Genomic DNA, 20,909 nt, shown 5'->3' with positions numbered 1-20,909 from the left:
ATCAAAATGTTGATGTAATTTTTGTATGTACATCATGTATAATTATGAGAATATGCTCCTTTTAAAGCTTGATTCTTAAACACCTTCTTTCTTTTAGCTGTCTGGAATTGTTTGCGGGTTTGTTCCTGCCTTCAGATACTTGGTGTGCATCATTGAATATAAAATTTAGTTACTGCACACACATGTTCAAGCACAGTAGCTGACATTGTAAGGTACACAGTTTGTGTTTGAAACCTTCCCTCACATTCCCAGAGGTCATCACCTCCACAGTACTCCTGTCCCTGCCACCTTGATTGAGAGCCCCAAGGTTAATGCATTGACTAACCAAAAGCACTAATTTAAAGGTAATAGAACATGAGACTGAGATTATATATATTTTTTTTTCCAATGTAATGAACAAAGGACTCAATGTTTTCATTTTGAATAGCCCCAGTTCAGCAAACCATTTTGCCCAGTTTTAGATGCTTTCCTGAATTGGAGCTTAAGTTTGCATAAATATTGTTTTCTTAGGCTTCTATAATTGCAAAATAACAAACACTCAAAAATTCCACCAGGAACCCTTTATGAGAAGTCATGGATTACAGATTAGTTGTAAGTGGTGTAGTTAACTATTTTCAAGTAACATTAATATCATTTTAGAAATGAAAAAGTCCTGCCCCTCTCTTTTGAGGTGCATTGTAATTTTTTTTAACAGACAATGTTATAGTAAAACATTTAATTCAAGAACTGAAGCAGATCTCTTACTTCAATGAAAAAAAATGCATTACCAGGTGGGACATTGGTTTACTGCTCATCTATTTTTGGTGTCATGTATACATAAACCGATATTGTTCAGTAATTTCCCCCGCACCTCCACCTGTCAGTTTTTTTTATTTTGTAATGCTTGGTTAACTGATGCAGGTATGATACGGCACACCGTATCATGTTTTGGTACAGGTATGTTGCAATGTGTAGATATATCTATTTTCTTTGCAGAGACAGATAATGCTTTCCATAAATTACGTGTTGAGTAACTTTTTTTTTTGTTGTTGTTGTTGTTCAAACTTGTAGTAATTGTTGGTATGTTTTTCCTCCATAGCTAGCAGGACTAGTAACTTGTTCTCATGGTTTTGGATGGCTTTATGTTTCTCAGGAGTGAAGTTTTCAAAATCTGTTGTCTATGGTATTGTTACTGCAAAACCGTGTTAAGTTATTCTTGTTTCAAACATCAGTATTAATTGCAATGTTTTTACATCTTGTCTTGTTTCTAAGTTAATGCATTTTAAAACTGTGTTTATGCAGATGTGATGCTAAACACTAACCTGAAAGGCAGCATAGTTACAGCAGTTTCTTTTCCCCCAAACAGAGTGCAATAGAGTCTCTCTTTGGAGCCTCACTAACTGGGATTGCCTATTCTCTCTTTGCTGGGCAACCTCTTACAATTTTGGGGAGCACCGGACCAGTTCTAGTATTTGAAAAAATATTATTTAAATTTTGCAGGTAAGTGATGTTTGTATTAGCTTGATGCACTTTCTAACCTTCTAGCCTGTTAGAATAGCTGTAGTTGAAAGCGGATGTGTCTTCGATGTGGATGTCCATGAAGATGTAAATGCAGCGGCAAGAGACTTAAGAGTTGGATGTGACTTGGCAAAGCTATAAGGCACTGGTGCACCTTAATGAGAAAATCAGTGATAAGATGTGGCTAGGAATTCATGAAAGTTATGTTTTCACTGTGTGGAGATGTTTGCTTTGATTCTGCAGGGGTAAACAGGGATTGATCTGTCCTCTAGGTGAAAGCATCTAGGTAGTTCTGGAAGGATTGTCACCATGATGCTTCCCAAGCTAGGTAGTTGCACCCTCAGTCCTAGAAATGTCTTGCAGTGTTGCTTTACTTTGGAAGATGAGACAGAAAAATGTCTGCTTCCTTCAGAACTAACATCAAGGATAAGAGAAGTGGTGAATTACCTACAGAGCTTGGCCTCAGTATTGGTTTTCAAATAGAATATAGTATAGGTGACTTCTGAGCTCAGTTAATACTTCTGTTTGTTTCTTCACACAGGGATTATGGTCTTTCCTACCTCTCCCTGCGCACTAGCATTGGTCTGTGGACAGCATTTTTATGCATAGTGCTTGTAGCCACAGATGCCAGCAGCCTTGTGTGTTACATCACTCGATTTACTGAGGAAGCTTTTGCAGCGCTTATATGCATCATATTTATTTATGAGGCATTGGAAAAGCTTTTTCATTTGGGAGAAGTGTATGCCTTCAATATGCACAATGATTTGGATAAACTGACTTTATACTCGTAAGTACCACGTTTCTATCTGTTATTAAAATACGTAGGGAAAAGGTTTATAGTATAGAGACATACCGTTAACTAAACTGCAATGTGTGCCTCTCCGTGGAAGGGTAGGAGGAATGCTGGGGGTGGTATGGGTATGAGAAACCTCAGAAAAATTCTATTCAGGATGCTGTGGAATTGAATTTTCTGTGGTAGCTATGGGTGGTTGGAAGGGATGAGGGGCTGTGACAAAGCCTGCTTTAGTTGCAGCTTTATTAAAGGTCACCCTGGAGATTAAAGGTCAGAACACGAGTTCTGCCTTAACGCTTCTAGAACTCATGATAGTTTACCCCACCTGGGTGAGAATTATTTCCAGGTATTTTATCTCATGGAGAGCTTCTGCAACTTTCATATGCTTTGAACAGGGAGTTAACATCTTCAAACAGTGTTACTTTCTACTGTAATTACAGGGAACACTTGAGTTTAAAAAAATTCTTTTTTTTTTGAGAGAAGAAAAACAGAAAATGCAATAGTTTTGGTTTTTTTTTTCTTTCCTGACTAAGTAGAAATATTATTTCTATTCATCACAGTAACTAGCAGTAAAACTATCATTACAAAAATAACTTGTTTTCCTTTAAGGAAAGCAATAAGCAAGCTATTTAGGCGTATCTCTTTTTATATTTCATTTATTTCTGTGGTGGTTGTATATTACCTACCTGTGGTGTGTTGACTTTGGTTGGATACTAGGTGCCCACCAAGCCACTCTACCACTCCCCCTCCTCAGCTGGACAGAGGGAGAAAAATGCAATGAAAGGCTTGGGGTTCGAGATAAGGACAGGGAGATTGCTGAGCAATTACCATCATGGACAAACCAGATTTGTCTTGGGGAAATTATTTTAATCTATTACCAATCAAATCAGAGTAGGGTAATAAGAAAATAAAAACTAAATCTTAAAATACCTTCTCCGCATCTCTCCCTTCTTCCCAAACTCAGCTTCACTCCCGATTTCTCTTTACTGCCACCCCAGGTGGCGAAAGGGGATGGGGAATGGGGGTTGTGGTCATTTCATCACACGTGTCTCTGCCACTCCTTCCTCCTCAGGGGGAGGACTCCTCACCCTCTTTCCCTGCTTTAGCATGGGGTCCCTCCCATGGTAGACAGTCCTCCATGAACTTCTCCAACGTGAGCCCTTCCCATGGGCTGCAGTTCTTTACGAACCACTCCAGCGTGTATCCCTTCCATGGGGTGCTGTCCTTCAGGAACAGACTGCTCCAGCACGGGTCCCCCACTGGGTCACAAGTCCTGCCAGCAAACCTGCTCCAGTGTGGGCTCCTCTTTCCATGGGGCCACAGGACCTGCCAGGAGCCTGCTTCGTCACGGGCTTCCTATGGGGTCACAGCCTCCTTCAGGCATCCACCTACTCTGGGGTGGGGTCCTCCATGGGCTGCAGGTGTATCTCTGCTCCACCGTGGACCTCCATGGGCTGCAGGGGGACAGCTCTGGGACCTCACTGGACTCCCGTGTGAGCATGTTAAATTCACTGATCTGGCAGAAACTATACTGTAGACCTTCTTTGCACCTGATTGTGTTTTGGTACACCAGCATAGGTGTGGAGGAACATGAGGGTGGAGAGAGGAAGGTGTGACATTTCCTTGGTTTAGCTCTGTGACGTGTCACACATGTCTTCAAGGGTGTGCCACAGAGTTCAGCTTTGGTTTATCCTGTATCTTTTTTCTATCACAAAGCTGTGGGAGATCCAGCCTTTTACAATTGCACGCTTTTCCCCCCCCTCTCTGTACCTGCAGGGGGAAGAGGGTGCAAAACAAGCATCTTCAGCTAAGTGAGCCAGAAGACTCTCTCAGATACTCTTCCATTTTCTGTTTTTTCTTTCTCTTCCTGGATTTCCGCTTATCTACTTGATGGCATCCTGTATCTTCATTGTGTCTGTTTAGAAACTTGTCTTGTCAGTCTTCGTTCGGCATGCTTGTTCATGTTACTGCCTTGACCAGCAAGTAAAGATGCTTTCTTTTTGTCTCATCATACTTACTGTTGCAGTTCCTTTCTCTTCTGATGATTCTTAAGTTACTCTGTTTGCGACTACCTTCTAGGAATTACTGCTTTCCAATCTTCTGTTTCCTTTTGCTGTTACTTTAGGATTCAGTTATGAAAGGAAAGTATATTTATTTCTTAATTTTTTTAAGTTCCCTAAACATTATGCTTTGCAAATCTAGATTCTTTTTGCCTGTGCACATTTAGTGCTTTTTCCTTCTTGACCTTGGCACTCTCAGGATGCAAGTTGCCCTGGTTCTTTGCTTTTCGAAAGAGAAAAAGGAGGCTTATTTCTTGCTTATTATCTGTTTCTCTTCTTTTACGTAATTGTTTACATGTCAAGCTTACAGTTTGGTGTGCTTGAATAGCTTTATTTGAAAACATCCCATTAAATCAATATTCAGTGTGTTACAGTTGGTTTATTTTTTTTTTTTAACTGATGAGTACTTCTGTCAGTCTCTCTGACAGAAAGGATAACTGCAGTAGGGAGGGGCACTTTTACTTGTTCAAAAAGTTATTAAAAATGAATATATGCAGTTGCTTTAAATCTGAGCAACTTATGCATTTATATCTTAGGTTAGCCCACTACATACTCAAAAATTGTGTCTTATTTCAGAGTGACCACTTTTGGTCATATGTAGATCAGAAGGCATGCCAAATGCAACATAAATGGCTAACTACCAAAATTTTAGAAAAGACTTGGAAACTTCTAGAGGATAATGACACATCTGGTTTGAAAAGGAGTTGCCGAAACTGAGTCATCTACACCAATTATTTAAATTAAACTATCTCAATCTCTCTGTTTTTTCTTATGTTGGTGTACAGTAGGACTAATTGAAGTTTGACTCACTGTGGGATGTTAATGCTGTATAGAAATCTAAAAACCTTAACCTGTACACGTAGAAAACTCTTTGTGCCAAGCTGAATTATGTAGAAATCTTTAGAAATTACACAATACATGTTAGTATAGGGTTGTTGGAAAGTGGTGTCATTTGGATTATTATCTTCATCTGTAATTCACAATATGTAGAAGTCCACGTATATTATCTGTTTTGTTTTATTTTCAGTTGTCATGCTATTTAAAAGCTGGCAGATCAGTCAAATAATTAAGTCGACATTTTGCCTGCTTGTAATTCTTTAAAATACATAGTTTGGTTTTTTGGTCCAATCCATTCAACCTCTTGAGCAGTTGCTTTTTTGCATCATCACTTTCCCCACCCCTCCGATAATGCAAGTTCATGTCATGCAAGTTCATGTCATGCAAATTCATGTCATGCCTTGTGCTCTGCTACTTTCATAGAAGGTTGGGATAAACTCTGATTTAAACTCTTTAGGATTTTTAAAACTACTGCAAAATCACTGCATTTTGGCATTTACAGCTTAAAAGCATATCAGCTTTTTTTTCTTCCCCTTCAGATGTGTGTGCTCTGAGCCCGAGAATCCCGGCAATGAAACTTTGCAGGTGTGGAGGGATATGAATATATCTGTGGAAAATATAGCATGGAGTAACCTTACAGTTCCTGTGAGTATGTAAAAGCTATGTGTATATGTGTGTGCATATAAAAAATAAATACATACACAGTACCAGTCTTGATTAATATTTTTCATCTGGTTTCTTCCTTTATTTGAACCTGGATTGTTTTCTTTAAAACTGTATTTTTAAGAAGATGTTAAGATGGAATCTGCAGTTAAAATGTGGTAGCAAAACATGTTTCATCAGTCTGTTAGATGTTGGTATAAAAATACAACACAAACAAAGAAACTATCTAAATATTGATTGGAAAAAAATAATTATTTGGAAAACTGAAGGTTAAAAGAAAAGGAGAAGAGCTATTTGAAGGAAGAGGCTTGAAAGCATTACCTTCTGAACTGGATATTTCATACTGAGATCTAATTTTGTGGGTAGGTGAAGAGGAGGAAAGTTACCGTGTGGAAGTGATACTGAAAGCTTTTAGGAAGAAACATTTTTACTGATTTAGTCGATCATTGGGTGGGATTCAGTTGCCTAAATGCAGCTGTCCACAGTCACTTTGCATACCCTGGCATCTGGTTTTCACCTACATCTTGAAAGATTTGGATCTGGTAGAGATTTTGTGTTGCGTGTGCTAGCTGCATGTGCCTACTTTGGCCATCTTAGGCTAAGATGGCAGTAGACGTCTGTTTATGGGCTGTCCTTGTGTCTGAACCTAGATATTCATACTGAAACTAGGTGTTTTGCACAGCAAAAATACTATGAAAAGCCTCAGTGCTTTACTTGAGTTTTAGCTGCAGTGTTTTCTGTGTACCACCAACAGCTTCTAGTCTACCATAATCACTTAGGGTGGCAGTTTCTCTTGAACAGTTACAATATTCATTTTCTATTTATTTTTTATTTTATATACCTCTTCATTCTCTTAAGCATCTTTAGTCTTCCCAGAGAGACAGAACTGATTCAGGATTTGCTGGTGCTTATAATCAAAGTAGATTGTTAACACAGAGAATTTCTGTCATAAGTTTTCGATAACTCAGCCTGTTTGAAGACAAGGTTGTGGCAGTGCTGCTGCCGACTATTTGATCTGTTGTACTCCATGTCTCTACTTTAATTCTTTACTTTGCATTTTAGTGAGCCTTTTGGGTAGGGATTGTCTGACTTTGTTTTCTTTTTTATTCAAATCCATTATTTATGATGTTTTTCTACTTTATTAGAAACTTTTATCTGTATCAGGACAAAACAAAGTCAAGAATAAAGAGGTGGTAGAAACTGAGGTGGTCCTTTTCTATGTTCATTAGCTTGAAAGTTGATGTTGGATAGTCTGCTTTTCCTAGGCTTAGTCCTCAGTCTTTATTTATACGTTCAGTCTTGTGATGCTTTGAGAAATAGAATAGAAATGAGGTGAATGTAAAGTAGTTGTTTCTTCTTGGGCATTTCCCAGCATTTTGTCATCCTGAAATAATGTGATGGCTAATGTGGCTCTTCTGGAACAGACAGCACACATATTTGGCATTTCAGGATGAGGTAGTGATGAAGGAAAGAACACCCTTTTTGGGATTGTGAAGGTTCTTAAATGTGTTTTATATTGAAAAGCTGCAAGTTAGGTTGAATGTACTAAATGAATAAAATGTAGAAATTTAAGTAGTTTTTTTCTTTGCAGGAATGTTTAGAATTTCATGGTGTGTTTCGTGGATCAGCTTGTGGCCATCATGGACCATATATTCCAGATGTTCTCTTCTGGTCTGTCATATTATTCTTCACAACGTTTTTCCTCTCCTCTTTCCTTAAGCAATTCAAGACCAAACGTTATTTCCCAACGAAGGTAATTCTGATTAGAGACTATTGTTATCTTGTGATAAATACAGTAGTAAAACTTAGTGGAGTTGAGTTTTCTATTTTGCTTCAGAACTTTATATTGAGAGATTTCTTTTAAAACAGAAGAAGAAGCTGAAAACAGAAAATTAGCTAATAGTTCCAAAAATGAAGACATTAGATGAAAGAAATGTGCTGCAGAAAATTCACTGCTTGTTCTCTACTTTTGTATAGTTACAACACTAAGCATTAGAAGACCTAAGCAGTCCGTCTTCTCATGTTAATGGGTATTGCCAAGTATAATTTGGAAGAGTTAATACTGCTGCTCTTTTCCTCACCTAGCCGTACAAAACAATTGATTGCTTTCCCCAAGCTGCTGACATATGAAGGATTCTGAGTGGTTCCTCAGGAGATCACTATTTCTAATCAGGCTAATATCATGATTATCCTTGGACTGATTTACACAACCTCTGCTAGCCAAAATAAAGTGGTTAGATCTTCTATAAAACTCAGCTTATTCCTACAGTGTGTTCCTAATGTTTAATGAAGTCACCTTTGATAACCTGAATATGTTGCAAATTATGCCTCTCCTGTCTATTAAAACATCAAATGTACGAATATTGATTTCGGAACAATTCAGTGATGCTGTTGAATTAATCTACAAGAGCCTAGCTGTGATGGCCCAGCCTCCTGGTAGTATTGAGGGGATAGGAAGATGAGGAAGGCATTATTTTAAGTAATTTACTTCTTGCAGTAGATGACTTTTAAATGACATAATGGTATGAAGAGTTTTACAGAATGCTTTCCTTCTGCAACTTCATGCTATTCTGGCAGGCAGCTTAAATTTTAAAATGAAAAGAGAAAATATATGTAATGTTCAGGGGTGTAGTATGATATAAACAGACTTCACTACTCATAGGGGAGAAAATTGTCTTCCTATACAAGCAAATTCTAATGATGAAAAAGCAAGAGTTAATACAAGTCTTTTCTTTATAGGTGCGTTCTACCATCAGTGACTTTGCAGTATTTCTGACCATAGTAATCATGGTTTTGATTGACTATCTTGTAGGAGTACCTTCTCCTAAGCTTCATGTTCCAGAGAAATTTGAAGTAAGAAATAAAACCTTTTAAAAGCTTAACTTTTTAAATGCTTACAGTTTCATATACAGTAGAACAATGGAATTGTGTAGAAACAGAATTTTATCTTTTTTACTTATAATGTTGTTGATGAAGTAATCTCTCTTTTCTGTTTTGGACGTATGTCTCATCTGACAGAAGAGACTATGCTTTATATTATAATATCACTGAAAAGGAAGCATTCTTTTGTGCAAATGTGCAGAAATGAAGGAATGGAATGCATTTGTTTTAATTTTCCATGTAAACGTCACGTTCACATATAACAGCCAAGTCAGTCTTTTGGTCAAAGGCATTGGAATAAAATCTAAACACGTGTTTGAGACTGTTGATCTGTTCATTGCAGCTGTTTGTGGCAATAAAACCTGCATTTTCTTTCAGTTGTTTAATTCTTATTGCTGATGTTTTGGTTTTTTTCAGCCCACCCGAAAAGACCGAGGATGGTTCATAGATCCTCTTGGAAGTAATCCTTGGTGGACACTATTGATAGCTGCTGTTCCTGCTTTACTGTGCACCATTCTCATTTTCATGGATCAACAAATAACAGCTGTTATTATAAACAGGAAAGAGCATAAGCTGAAGGTAAAAGTCATTTTCACAAAACCCTAACATCGTGTAAGTCAAGCTTATTTAAATCGGATTCATCCTGCAAGTCTGTGAAACATTACCAACAGCTACTAAATAAATTTATGTATTGACTAATAAAGAATGAATATAATTTTGTGGACATTCTCAAATTATCTAACTTTTGTAGTTATCAGTTATTTACCGGCTACGTTATAAATAATGATATCAGATAAATAGAAAACTTATTAAATTATTTCTTTGCTTAATTTTACAGAAAGGCTGTGGTTACCATCTTGATCTGCTCATGGTTGGTGTTATGTTGGGGATATGTTCTATCATGGGTTTACCGTGGTTTGTTGCTGCAACTGTCCTGTCTATAAGTCATGTTAACAGCCTGAAAGTTGAATCTGAATGCTCAGCACCAGGAGAGCAACCAAAGTTTTTGGGAATCCGGGAGCAACGAGTGACAGGATTGATGATTTTTGTCCTGATGGGGCTGTCAGTGTTCATGACTTCTGTGTTAAAGGTAAAATACAGATTTTTCCAAAATATTTGTATTTTCTTTGTGCTTTTGATTTTGATACTGTGATTTAGCGTTTCATGAAGTTAGTAAGTTTTATTATGTTAAGTAAAATACGCATCCAGTCATTCTCGAATTGCTTTCTTAATAACGGGTGTTAGTTGAATAGAAACGATGGGGGGAGATGTAAGAAAATGGAATCTGAGCAAGCTAGAAATGTAGTGAGGAGTGAAGAAAGCAACCTTTGTCTATTTTACCTGATTTTTCTTGCCAGCTATCTTTTAGTTTCTCAAGTCTACGTTACCTAAAATAGTTCTTCTGTAGTTTTTAGGTGAGTGCATAAATGGAGAGAGAAAAGGAGTGTGATAAAGATATAAAGTTACTTGAGAGGAAGTAATAGTAGTGTAGCAGAAGAAACCAAATCATCTGGTTTAAAAAGTGATCGTCAGATTGTTCACTTCTAGTTCTTATCTTCAGTTTATTAAACTTCCTTGGATGTTTAAAGCGTCAAGATTATTTTATGCGTCATCACAGTGTAATACTGATTTTGTAGGTCCTATTGTGCCCTCAGTTTACGCTTCGTCTCTCAACTTAAATCCATAGTGCCCTTCTGAAGACTTTATTGGAAGAAAATGAGTCAGTTCAGTTGGCTTTTTGCTCAGATTTGCATAAAATCTATTCAACTTCTGCTTTGTTGTTTCAAATCCAATAGATAAAAGGAGAAATGAAAAAAAAAAAGTCTTTTTATTGCCAAAATAGCAGATATGGCATAAATTGCATAATTGCTGATACCTTTAAAGAACTTTATAAAAGTCTGTTTGAAGACAGATCACAAGTCATTTCACAAAAAAGTAGCTTCTGCTGGCTGTTTAAGTTTAGATAATGGGAAGAAATAAACCTATGAACACACAATTATAGTTTAGTAATTAAAACTGCATATTATAAATTCTTAATAGTTTACCATTTGCATGTGTCAAAGAATGTAAAGGTCTGAAAACAATAAGGTAGTTGCAGTCACGAAAAATGAGTATTCATGGAATCATAGAATGGTTTGGGTTGGAAAGGACCTTAAAGTTTCCTTATAGTTCCAACCCCGCTGCCGTGGGCAGGGACACCTCCCACTAGACCAGGCTGCTCAAAGCCCCATCCAGCCTGGCCTTGAACACTTCCAGGGATGGGGCATCCACAGCTTCTCTGGGCAACCTGTTCCAGTGTCTCACCATCCTCACAGTAAAGAATTTTTTTCTAATATCTAATCTAAATCTCCCCTCTTTGAGTTTAAAACCGCTACCCCCTCATCCTATCGCCACAGTCTCTGATAAAGAGTCCCTCCCCATCTCTCCTGTAGGCCCCAGATTTGACCATCTCTGGTTGAAAAGCTACCAAGAGCTCAGCTGTATAATGCACATGATCAGAATCAAAAGCAGAAATACTGAAATAGATTTATTGTTGCTCAAAAACAAAATATAAAGGTGCTGATGGCTGAAGTGATGTTTACCCCATGTTTTAACAGCTGATTCTTAGAAACTAATACTTTTATTTTTTATGGAACCGAGGGTAATAGGAATTATTACTATTTGCTCTTTATGAAGTGTTCTTCTTTTTCAATGTGAATGGCTGCTGCTGTTGGAAAAAAAGGAAGGAGAATAAAGCCGTGCATCTGTAGGTTGCTGTGCTTTTTTTCTGTGTATGGATTTATACTGATCTAATGCAGTAGGAGTTAACATAAATGAAGTACTAGCATGTCAAATTATAGAGCTTGCAGTGAGGACACTAGCTTTTTTTTTATATATATATATATATATGTACATAACACATAGATATGCAGTAATGAATCCTTAAGGCATAGTTTTATTCTACGATATTTAAGTTTCACTAAAGGCTTTTGTTCAGGCTTGATAGCAGCAGTTTTTATTAAGATTTTGAACTGTATCTTGGCTGTCCTTTACTCAGAAGTTTCATGAATTCAGGAGCGAAGAAAGCCCTGCTTGCTTTGTGTAGGCTGCAGAGGTTTGATGCAAGTGCTGCTGAAATCAGTGGACAGCTTCATTATCTTAGTAAGCTTTAAATTGATCTTACTGGAGCAAAATTTTAGCCCTGAATAGTGAGCAGATTTTCATACCTCAGTAGCTCTCATGGGATTTTTGTTTTGTCTGCTCCGGAAATGCAAGATTAGTGATCAAAAGTAAAACTTCATGTGGCAGTTTCATGAAGTTGATAGTCTCGCTACAGTTCCTATCAGATAGCAACATAAAGCACTATACTTAGCATTAATCAAAATCGTGGTTGCAACCCAGAAGATTGAATGAATGGGCAGTCAAGAAGGAACTACATTTTAATCCTGCTGGTAGTCTTGTTAGCTCTAGATTTTTTGGCTGCTTAATGATGCATACATTTTCTCTATAAATAAAGAGCCTCAGCTTTGACAGATTTCACTTAAGTAAAATATAAAGTAAAAGAATAACTTGGTCCATGTCTTTCACTGATATGGACTGCAGTGTTATGTGATGTTGGTTCCACGAGTAACTGTGTGGGTGTGTTTTCCTCCCCAGTTTATTCCAATGCCAGTTTTGTATGGTGTCTTTCTTTACATGGGAGTATCTTCATTAAAAGGCATTCAGGTAAAGTCTGATTTTGATGAGCAATTTGCTTTTATTTAACACTAAGTGAAAAGGAAACTGTAACACATTACTTCGTGAGCAACAATAAAGCCAGTCCATATTGTCTGAATAGTATGTAGGATAATTTCCTGTCTGTCATATTCAGCTATTTGTTCTTGTTGTGTTGTGCTTTCACTTATCAGTTCTTTTGCAGTTATTCTTTCGGTAGTGTAGCTGAGAAATAAATTTTCTGAAATTTTCTGAAATTTTGTAGTTAGTAATGGAGGGGGTGGGGTGGGTGGGGAACCTAACAAAACAGCCATCCGCCCCACTCCTTTGAATGTTCAGTGTACTTCATTAGCATTTTATTTGGGATTAACATATGTTTCTGGAGTCCCTTAAAAACGTTTATTTCCTCCTGGAGGGGAAGAAAATAATTAACTGAAGGATGATTTATTTTTCAATGCAGTTTTTTGACCGTATAAAACTGTTTGGAATGCCTGCCAAACATCAGCCTGACCTGATTTATCTACGTTATGTGCCGCTCTGGAAGGTCCATATCTTTACAGTTGTTCAGCTCACTTGTCTAGTTCTCTTGTGGGTGATTAAAGCCTCTGCAGCTGCTGTTGTTTTCCCTATGATGGTAAGTTTTCTGTTTCACAAGTTAATAATTTTCCGAGAGTATGTGCATCATCCAGGATCTCTTCAGAACATATTTGCTGCCTTAAGAAAGAAGGGAGTGGGAAAGAAACAAAAGAACCCGTAGTACTTCACTTTTGAAACACAAGGACTTTTCGTTTCCTGAAAATAAGGAATTCAGTTGTGAATTGCTATTGAAAGTGGAAATTATTTAACTTTGTGGTAAGATAAAACTAGTACTGCAAAAAAGGGCTTCAGATAAAGATTCTGAATGTACTGAAAGTGTGCCTGCGTTTTTGTTCATTTAAGTTGTTTAATATAAATGATTTCATTTATGGTTCCCCTAAGGTTCTAGCATTAGTGTTCATTCGCAAGCTCATGGATTTATGTTTCACCAAAAGAGAGCTTAGCTGGCTTGATGATCTTATGCCAGAAAGTAAAAAGAAGAAAGAAGATGACAAAAAGAAAAAAGAGAAAGCAGTAAGTGTGAAAACAATCAAACTAAGCACGTTGTAAATTACTAAAAAATACTCAGTGAGACTTAAAAGAATTTTAAGTGGCCTGAGCATATGACGGTAGATACCAAATACACATTTTGAAATTCTTTACTAATGAGATGTAATGCTAGAGGAACTATTACTGTCAATTAAGTTAAGGAAGAGTCACTCTTTCAATGATGCTATTATGAACTATGACTCTTATTTGTGATTAAAATTAGCAAGCAAAGTGGAAAAAAAGCAGTTTTTAGCACAAAATGTTGTTTTCTTGTCTTTCATCAGGTTAGAAGGAGAGAAATGGGAGAGGGAGAGAAAAGCAGTGGAGCAGGGATCTTTACCCTGCTTAAATAAATCACAAAACTCTTCAGAGTACCAGGGACATTTTGCTTGTTTGTGTTTGCAGACCTGTAGTTAAAACCAACTGCTAATTACCAATAATACAGTATTATAGCATGTATAACTTCTCCATAAAAGTCTTACCTAACTGTACAACAGCTATCTGAATTCCTTACAAAACTTGTAACCCTCTCCTTCACCTCCCCCTACCCCGGATAAAACACTCGTAAGAAAAAAGGTCTCAAAATATATCTCCTGCATTCAATTCCAGTGCTTACAGGGACATTCCCCTACCCCTATGGAAATTAACTGTCAGTGTGAGATACTTCTTTGATTTATGCTGTGTGAGTGATTTTATAAAAAAACTCTTCACTTGAAATTTACAGGAAGCAGAGAGAATGCTTCATACAGGGGACAATGAAAGTGTACACCTTGCATATGGAGAAGCAAATTTGGATTTTCCTGTAAAAACCTTAAAATACAGGTATAATGAAATATTGGTCTTTTAAGAGTTTTTGTATCACGTGCTGTAATTTGCTTTATATGAAGTTGATTGTACATGAGTTGAATTAATTTTTTTTCCCAAGCTTGTAACTCAGCCATGATTAGGAAGTATGAAGGTGTATCTCATGGTGCTATAGTAGCATTTTTATGTTGCATTGTTCTTTAAACTGCATCTTAATTATAAATTTACATGACCATCTTGAACAGATCAGATGACTCAATTTCAACCAGCTGTACTCAAGGTGAAGAAGCTTCCTTGGTCAGTTTTTGTGGAATATTTGTGTGTTACTGTGCATGAAATAACTGAGTATTAAGCAACTAATGGCATCAGTTGAGCCGTGTGTTTACCAGCCACTTGGATTTTTCAGAAATAAGTATGCAGTTCTGTGATGGTTTATTTAAGTGAGGGCTAAAGTCTGTAATTTCTGTGATATAAAAGAACTTTTTACAGGCAGACATTTTTTACTTTAAAAGGTCATTTTCTGAAAGTAGATGTGAGGATAGGGTTACTGGTTACAGTATAGGGTTACAGGGTAGTTACAGAATAGGGTTACAGTGCTGGAATTTCACTGATGGAAAGTTCCTTCAGCACTGGAAGGTCTTTTGTCTCAGTATGCATCTCCCTTACTGGGGATGTATTCACCTTAGTTGCCAGGTATTCGAGAACTGTTCCACACACCTGGAAGACGTGACAGATAAATAGCTTGCCAGCTTTTTTGCCTCTCTAATACTAAGGGTTCCTAGGTTAAAAATTGTCTTTCCTATGGATCTCGGGTAGTGTCAGGTCTACCCTGATGTGAGTTGGGAATAGGCAGATTTTTGGATTATATTCCTGTTGAGTGCTATTGTCTACTGTAAGAGCAGGCTTAATTAGACTTTAGCAACTCAAATGAAAACGCTAAATACTAAAGCTTTTTTAAAAAACATTTGAGTTGCTAATTGCTCTCACAGTAGAACTATGATGTCATTGACTGTGTGCATGTGTGTTTACTGTATATTTCACTGTCTTGTATCTTGTGGGGATTCCTGAGGAAAAATGGCTTTGAAAGATTTCTATGCAATTTGAAGAACTCTTACAGATGCCCTGAGGTAAATTCTGAAGCTTAAGTACGGAACAGAACAGAAGACATATCTACAGGCAACACCTAAGTCTGCTGTACATATAAATGTGTGAAGGGCAAAGAGGGAAATAGGTTTTGAAAGCTTACCATCTGTAAGGGCGAACTTACTTTCTGCAGGACTTGGGGAGGATGGTGGCAAAAAAACCTTGAAAAATGTCTAGTAAGGCTCTGCAGGAAAAAAATTACCTTGAAATCTGTCTAGATAATTGGGATTTCTAGATTTTTACTAGTTTTAAATCTCAACTGAGTTACCATTTTCAAAATTTTATTAACATCTGCTCTTTTGCCCTTGATTATTTCCTGGAAACAACTTAAAATAATTCTAATTTATGAAAAGCTTAGTGGAACAGTGTGATTAATTTCATTATTTCTGGGCACGCAAAATAATTTTCTGAAGTTACAGGTAATTTAGAAACGAGGTATCTCTCAAATAGTCTCAATGTTTTAGTGGTATCTTATGTGAAATACTGTTTTAAGATGTTATGTGATTAAGGCAGCACTAGTGAGTAAAGTTTTCAAATTTTTGTTGAAGTACATTTGTAAGAGATGAACTCAACTTGTGGCTGCGTAAATATTGAAAGAAGGCACAACTGATGTAAATGATGAGTGACAGTAAATATAATGTTGTTGCAAGGTATTGAATACTAACCAGAAAGTATGTTTGTTCTTTAGCCTTGATCCCTCAATTGTAAACATATCAGACGAAATGGCCAAAACTGCACAGTGGAAGGCTCTTGCCATGAGCACTGAGAATGCCAAAGTAAACAGACCTAACCTGAGGTAGCTATAATTACTCACGCATTTTCTAACTATGGTCTTGTGTTTAGCAGCTAATAGCTGTATTTGTGTTTCTTGAAATGCAATCTCAAAAAAATGAGCATATGTGGTTTGTAAAATCTGCGTTGACTTTTTGCTTTTGAGGAACTTGAATTTGAACTTAACTTTTTGCTGCTTACTCTTAAGTTAAAAAATTTCTATAAACAATTAAAATTATTTTGCTGAATGTATTATTAAAACTTTAAAGTTACTCTTTATTTGCTTGGTACAATTGTACGCTACTCTGATGGGTTTAGGGTTTCTAAAAGATTTACTAGAATATATATGAGCATGGAAATTGTTTGATCCTGAATGTTACAAATGCCAGTGGGAATAAAAGGTAAGTCCAGCACTTTCATTGTTGCTTTATGCTGCCCTAGGGTCTGCCCCCTGTTTTTGTGGGTGGGTGGGTGGGTGGGTTGATTGGTTGGTTGGTTTGTTTTTCCCTGACTCATTGTTAATCTCTAAAAATTAAACCTGGCTCAAATATTATCTTCACTGGATGTGAAATATACTTGAATGAAGTACTAGACAAATGAGGAGTCCTCAGTGCTATGAACATTTCCTGTAAGCTGACACGCATCTTCTGTGATGGCCAGGTGCCTCTTTCCCAGTCAGCTCCCTATCAAACAAGAAAGTCTGTATGCAGTGAATCATTCTGTTTCATCCTAGTTTCTTTCCTGTCTGGCTGAATCTGTCAAGGGGAACAAACCAAATATTCATATAGAATATCCCCAACTTCCTGAAGAGCCTGTAGTTTATAGGGACTGGTATCTGTGGACTGTTCCATGACAGTGCAACTATTGTTTAGTAGTTCCTATGTAGGAAAGAGGGGAGAATTGGCCTAATTGACTTGGAAAACTAACCTTATGCAGTCCTGCTGTCTGTAAATGCAGCTTCTTTTGGTTGATCCCTTTCAGCCAAATCTGCCAAAGGCAGGCAGGCTTCAGAGATGTGAAATTGTCAAGTTTTGTGTAAAATAACATCTCGGTGGAAGAGTTTCTGGTGAGGGAGTATTCATACGTAATCGTCCAAGCTATTGGGTACCGTTCAGCTTCCATCATGGAAACAGCAGTAGTGGTTGGCCACTTAGCACTTGTATACCATGTGTTTATTCAGCATGTGCATTGCTCCAAAATAGGCATGGAAATACGCTTTGTTTTGCCCAGACAGTAGGTCAACCAATGGTGAAAGAGGAGACAAGGAGACAACTTGGAGGTATTGTAATAGGAAAAGCTGGAGACTCATTACTACAGGCACAATTTTCAGCAAATCTTCAGCCTGTATTATTTAAACATTTAAAAATATTTAAATAAATGTTTTTAACCCTTTTAAAAACTCTAGTACCACACAAGCTAGACTGTTAGGAAGATAGATACCAGAGGCAATAGATAGATAACAGAATGTGTGTGTCAGTATACCCTCGTATTTTAATTGTTTAATTCCTTTCATGCAAAGTTCTGAGAAACCTGTTACAGAATTTGTGGACGCTTCTGGTACATTATCTATAGTCATTGGGCATATAAGGCTTGAAGAGATACAGACCCATACTTCTCTTTCCAGAAGAACTAAAATTTATAGATTTCGTTTTCAGGCAGTTAGAACTTAGTACAACTCCATCTTGTGCTTTCCTGTTTCCTGAGTAGGTTAAATTAGAATAGAGTTATATGCAGCACTAGTGAATTAGGCCTCTGACCAGTTTGGAATGTTTTTTAGTCTACTTAGGTCATATTCAGTATTCCATCTGTTTTTTATATTTTGCTATAAGATGTTTCCCTTTGATTCCATAACATACCCCACTTGAGATCAGTATGGTAAAAATTGCATCTTGGAAGGGAGCTTGCTAAAATTACAAATTGAAAATAAAAAACATTGGTGATGGACACTAGCTCTTTCAAGAGGCAATCTGATAATCGCATGAATCTGGAAGATGTTAGGAGGCAGGACCTCCTTGAGCCTTAACTCAATGAATTGGTTGTTGTTTCGAGGTATTTGATACCCTTTCTTGTATAGTGAGTGCTGGAGAGATTTAGAGATGTCATCACTGCTCAGTCAAAAATAATTCCCATTAAATTTTTCATCTCGGTTCTCTTCAGGTTTTTCTGTGTAACAGTCTTCATCTGATAGCATGGACAGATGTTTAGTGCTGTGGTAAAAATGGTTCTATAGGCACTGCTGTTTTCAAATTTATAGGTTTCAAATAGGATGCAGTTTGAAGCAACCAATGTCTTTTGGAATTCCAGATGACATGTTGTGTGGGTTGCCATTATTACTTAAAAATCGTACTTTTAAAAAAAATATTTTTTAGATTTGTTTGTATTTTCCAAACTGATCCAGTTTGCTTTTTCTTCCTACCTCCACAGTGTCTCATATCTTATAGACTCTGCGGAGTCCAGGCACACTTATATTTTCTAAGGAATCCCGGAATTCTATTTGCATGAATTTCTAGTACACTTTTTTTTTTCCCTTAAAGAGCAACTTCACAGATGTTTTGTCACTTATAAAATGCATGCCTAGAGAATCCTCCCTCTTACGCTGTTCCAGTTTCTCCTCTTCTGTCCTGCGACTACCTCGGGATGTTCCTTTCTATCCTTGCATAAGCCACTGTTCAGTGCCTGCCTCCCTAAAAGTGTCAGTTGTTTGGGTCCCAGCCAGACAGTTGTCTTTAGGGTCTTCCACTTGAATGGAGACTTAAGTGGATTTCTCACTGTCCTCTACTCTTGTTAAGTGGTGTTCCCCATTTTGAAGGGACTGAAATGTTTTCCCAGTCTTGTCTTGTGAACAAAATTGTTTCCCTGACCAATAATTAAACAGTATTAATACTATTGCTTGTTATGTATTTTTGAGTATTTTTAACTAGACATTTTTGTGAATTTTGGTTTTGTTTGTTTTTTCAAAAGATGCTTTGCAAAACAATTTCAAATCAATAAGAGCAGTGGGACCAGAAATGGTATTTATAGGTGAGATCTTGGTGATTTCTCTCTTTAAGCTTGTACTGTTCCTGTGAGTAGTAACAATTACTAGAATGTGATAGAAATGCATCATTATAAAAGTATCTTTACATAAAACACTTTCAGTGTTCGTTGTTAAGTATAAAATGTTTGAGAGTTAACCTTTACTAAAGTGAACTAAACCGTTCATTTTCCTCTTTGCTTTCAAACAGCCCTGAAAAACCAGAAAGTGTGAAAATAAATGTGGAAGAGGCACCTGTTGTGAAATACGTGGATGCTGAAACATCGTTATAGTACTGAACCAAGGGGAACTGCGTGTATTTGTGTGTGTGTGTATATATCACTGCAGGATATTATACCATTGAAGTGTGATTTCCAATTTAAGGAGCAACATGTATTTAATTCTGCCATTGTTTAGGGCACTGTAGATATGCTTGCATAATGAGAAGATTTTCCTACAAGTAAGTTGAGTGGTAATCACACTTCAGCTATTTATTTTATTGGAAATTTTATTTTCATTTTTAAATAGGAAGATTGTAATGAATGCATATTATTTTCAATAATCAATATGTGCATAAAAGTTAAATCAGCTTTTGCTGAAAATTACTGGTCCACATTGCTTAAATTTTTGCAATACCTCTGTTTATAATGTGCGCTACGGAAGTTTGTTTTCCATGCAGGCAGTTACTGCTTGTTTTTGCAGGGTATACTTTTTCGTGATTTCATAGAACAAATATTAATGTGCTGTTGACGAGAACTACTGTGTTTTATGTCTCCACTACATGCTGGTGTTTTCTGGATTCTGTCTCTCTTCTATTTTATGGAAGTGGCCTAGAGCCCTAAGTCAGGTGGTTAGTTAATCTTTAAAATATATATAAAAACCCTGTTCTGCTACCCCCTTTTTTTTTTTTAAATTCACTCTTGATTTTTAAATTGTTATCCAGTAGCAGTATGAGTGCAGTAATTGTACTGACAGTCCCGAGTCAGTATTTGTCATCCTGGACAATCCATGTTTACACAATATAAATTGGATTTACCAACAGCAATTTGGTCTATGGGAAATTATACATACTTACCACACTAGTACTTTTGAATTCTTTGGTTCCTGTTTTTACTTACATTTTCCCATCGACTTTGAGTCTGATTTACTTAGCTTTAAGACTGAAACTTTAGAGTATTTCATGTCCTCATCAAATGTATTTCTTGCTTAATTAATTTTAAATTTACTGTGTATTTGATTAAATTAGCTGTAGTTTAATTCTGTAATAGATTTTTGATCAGTATTATTTTATGGATTACAAATTGCTTGTGGTATTTGTACAGTTCTGATCTTCTCCATTGTAAGGGGCATATATGATAGCACACCAACTTATTTTTAAACATTTTATTTATTTTAATTAGTAAAAATTTTTATCTTGTAAGATGAATTTAAGTAAATATTCATTTATTAAAGTAAATGGGATTTTGGGGGGCTCAGTGATAAAGATGCAGTCAGTGCATTTATTGTACTTAAATTTTCAAGTTCTAGTGTTTAGCATTATAATATTTGAAATAATGAGAATTTTATGTATAAATGTAAATCTTGATCACTTACCTGCGCAATTTCCATTTTTAATACTTTTTTTGCCTTA

The 20,909-nt window shown here is 36.6% G+C and overlaps 1 protein-coding gene across 7 annotated transcripts in view; it reads left to right on the top strand.

The window, feature by feature from the left end:
• SLC4A7 (solute carrier family 4 member 7) overlaps positions 1–20,321 on the top strand; it is a 103,822-nt gene extending 83,501 nt beyond the window's left edge. For 6 of the 7 annotated variants that reach the window (XM_074575077.1, XM_074575079.1, XM_074575074.1 and 3 more), the window contains 13 exons: positions 1,346–1,479; positions 2,039–2,284; positions 5,727–5,832; positions 7,442–7,603; positions 8,590–8,703; positions 9,148–9,309; positions 9,569–9,820; positions 12,367–12,435; positions 12,884–13,057; positions 13,402–13,533; positions 14,273–14,370; positions 16,184–16,291; positions 19,491–19,710. In XM_074575077.1, the coding sequence (XP_074431178.1) occupies positions 1,346–1,479; positions 2,039–2,284; positions 5,727–5,832; positions 7,442–7,603; positions 8,590–8,703; positions 9,148–9,309; positions 9,569–9,820; positions 12,367–12,435; positions 12,884–13,057; positions 13,402–13,533; positions 14,273–14,370; positions 16,184–16,291; positions 19,491–19,572 (1,839 nt within the window). In that variant the 3' untranslated portion in view covers positions 19,573–19,710. Of the gene's footprint in view, positions 1–1,345; positions 1,480–2,038; positions 2,285–5,726; positions 5,833–7,441; positions 7,604–8,589; positions 8,704–9,147; positions 9,310–9,568; positions 9,821–12,366; positions 12,436–12,883; positions 13,058–13,401; positions 13,534–14,272; positions 14,371–14,597; positions 14,650–16,183; positions 16,292–19,490 lie in introns of all 7 variants that reach the window. The other variant, XM_074575078.1, reaches the window with a different exon arrangement.
• Positions 20,322–20,909: the final 588 nt, after the last annotated feature.

The sequence above is a fragment of the Larus michahellis genome, chromosome 2, assembly GCF_964199755.1.
Source record: "Larus michahellis chromosome 2, bLarMic1.1, whole genome shotgun sequence".
NCBI lineage: Eukaryota > Metazoa > Chordata > Aves > Charadriiformes > Laridae > Larus > Larus michahellis.
The sequence above is the reverse complement of the archived record's forward strand: the minus strand, read 5'-3'. Positions and strand labels throughout refer to the sequence as shown.